Here is a 1,622-nt window from a genome sequence, read left to right on the forward strand (position 1 = left end):
TACAAAGCACAGAAGACACAATTCATTATATATATATATATAAAAAAAAGGCTAAAAAATTATGGGGCTTCTCCTTCTTAAAAACTAACCTTAAAAACAAACATTTGAAATATTCTATGATGACTGACTTTTTTTAAAAAGAGAATGATTTTATTTAACGTTATTTCTTTTAATTTGACCAGAGAGGGACAGAGAGAGAGAGTGAGAAAGCAAGCCACCAGGTCCAGTACTCGAACTGTGGTCAGCTATGTGGGAGTCCAGTGCCCTTAACCACCACGCTACCTGTCAGCCCCAATGACTGATTTATTTTGTTTTTAAAGCCACTTAAAGCATTCCTTTCCATTCAAACTCAAAATACATCTCTGACAGCTACATTTTGGATACATGATAAAAAAAAAATTTCCTAATTTTGGTAAACTTTTTCTTATTGCTCAGTGATGTTTAACATCTACATGCTGAAAGGTTTGAATAGAGCCCCAACTCTCTGCAGAACAACTTGAAAGTGCTTTTACCATAGACACAGGAACAGCATCAATGATGTGCTCTTTCACTGACAACATCCTGCAGTCGTTTAAGTAACACGTCATCATTTTCCTGACAAAGGCGTTTGGCAGGTGATTCTGCGTCACCACTGATGGCCATTGCTCGCTTCTTGGTTTTCTGCTCACCTTGCCTTATCATGTTGTTGATATCTTTCAGACTCTGTGCAGAAAAAAAGGATACGCGTGAGTGAAAGGAGGCATAGCAACAAAGCATTAAGCTAACTGCTTTTCCCTGCCCTCTATTCAAATCTAAACACTGAGGTTGAGGTTATTTTTTTTTTGAATCTAAACCAACCTAGTAAGGAGGCCTAGAACTAACCTTTTCAGATGGTTTATAAACTACCTTACAGGGGCCAGAAGGTGGCGTAGTGTTTAAGGTACTGGACTCTCATGTGGTCAACTGCAGTTTGAATCCCAGACCAGGCAATTTGAAACTCAGTCCAGTTGTGCGTGTGTGGGTGTGCCCAAGATCCTGAAAGGAGAATGGAGGAGAAAGGATTGCGGCATGGCCATCTCCCCAGGGGGTGATTTCTTGCTTTCTGTCTCTCTGGCAAGCACACCTGCCCTATAGCAAAAGTCTCTCAAAACAAAACAACAAAAATTACCTTACAACACAGTAGTTCTCAAAGTGTAGCCCCCAACAGAAATGGCAGAAACATCTAGGAACTTATTAGAAATGCAAATGTTCAAATCTCACCCTATATCTAGTGAATCAGATGTACTTGTGGTTTGGTTCAGCAATATATATATATGTGTATATATATATATGTATGTATGTTTTTAACTTTAGTATTTTGACTATAAGGTGTGTGTACTCACTGAGGTGAGAGACACAGAAAATGAGATAGCACTTCCCAGGGAGGATAGGCATGCCACAAACTTTTCTTCATTCTCCGCTTGAGATTTTGGGTATGGTGGGTGCACTGCACACATGGGCACATACACCAGTGTGTGTTTTTTTTTTTTTTTTTTTTTTTTTTTGAGAGGTTTTGCTATAGAGCACGTGCGCTCACCAGACAGACAGAGAGAGACAAAAAGCGAGAAATCACCCCCCAGGGGGGATAGCCATGCCACAGTCCC

General features: G+C 40.0%; 1 protein-coding gene across 1 annotated transcript in view; it reads right to left on the bottom strand.

Annotated features, from left to right (window-relative positions):
- Positions 1 to 224: 224 nt before the first annotated feature.
- The window catches only part of RBL1 (RB transcriptional corepressor like 1), a gene marked incomplete in the record, with an annotated part of 80,383 nt that continues 78,985 nt past the window's right edge, over positions 225 to 1,622 (bottom strand). The window contains 1 exon segment of the mRNA XM_014586150.2: positions 225 to 702. Within this exon segment, the coding sequence (XP_014441636.1) occupies positions 532 to 702 (171 nt within the window).

Source organism: Tupaia chinensis, unplaced genomic scaffold (genome assembly GCF_000334495.1).
Source record: "Tupaia chinensis unplaced genomic scaffold, TupChi_1.0 Scaffold000115_1, whole genome shotgun sequence".
NCBI lineage: Eukaryota > Metazoa > Chordata > Mammalia > Scandentia > Tupaiidae > Tupaia > Tupaia belangeri.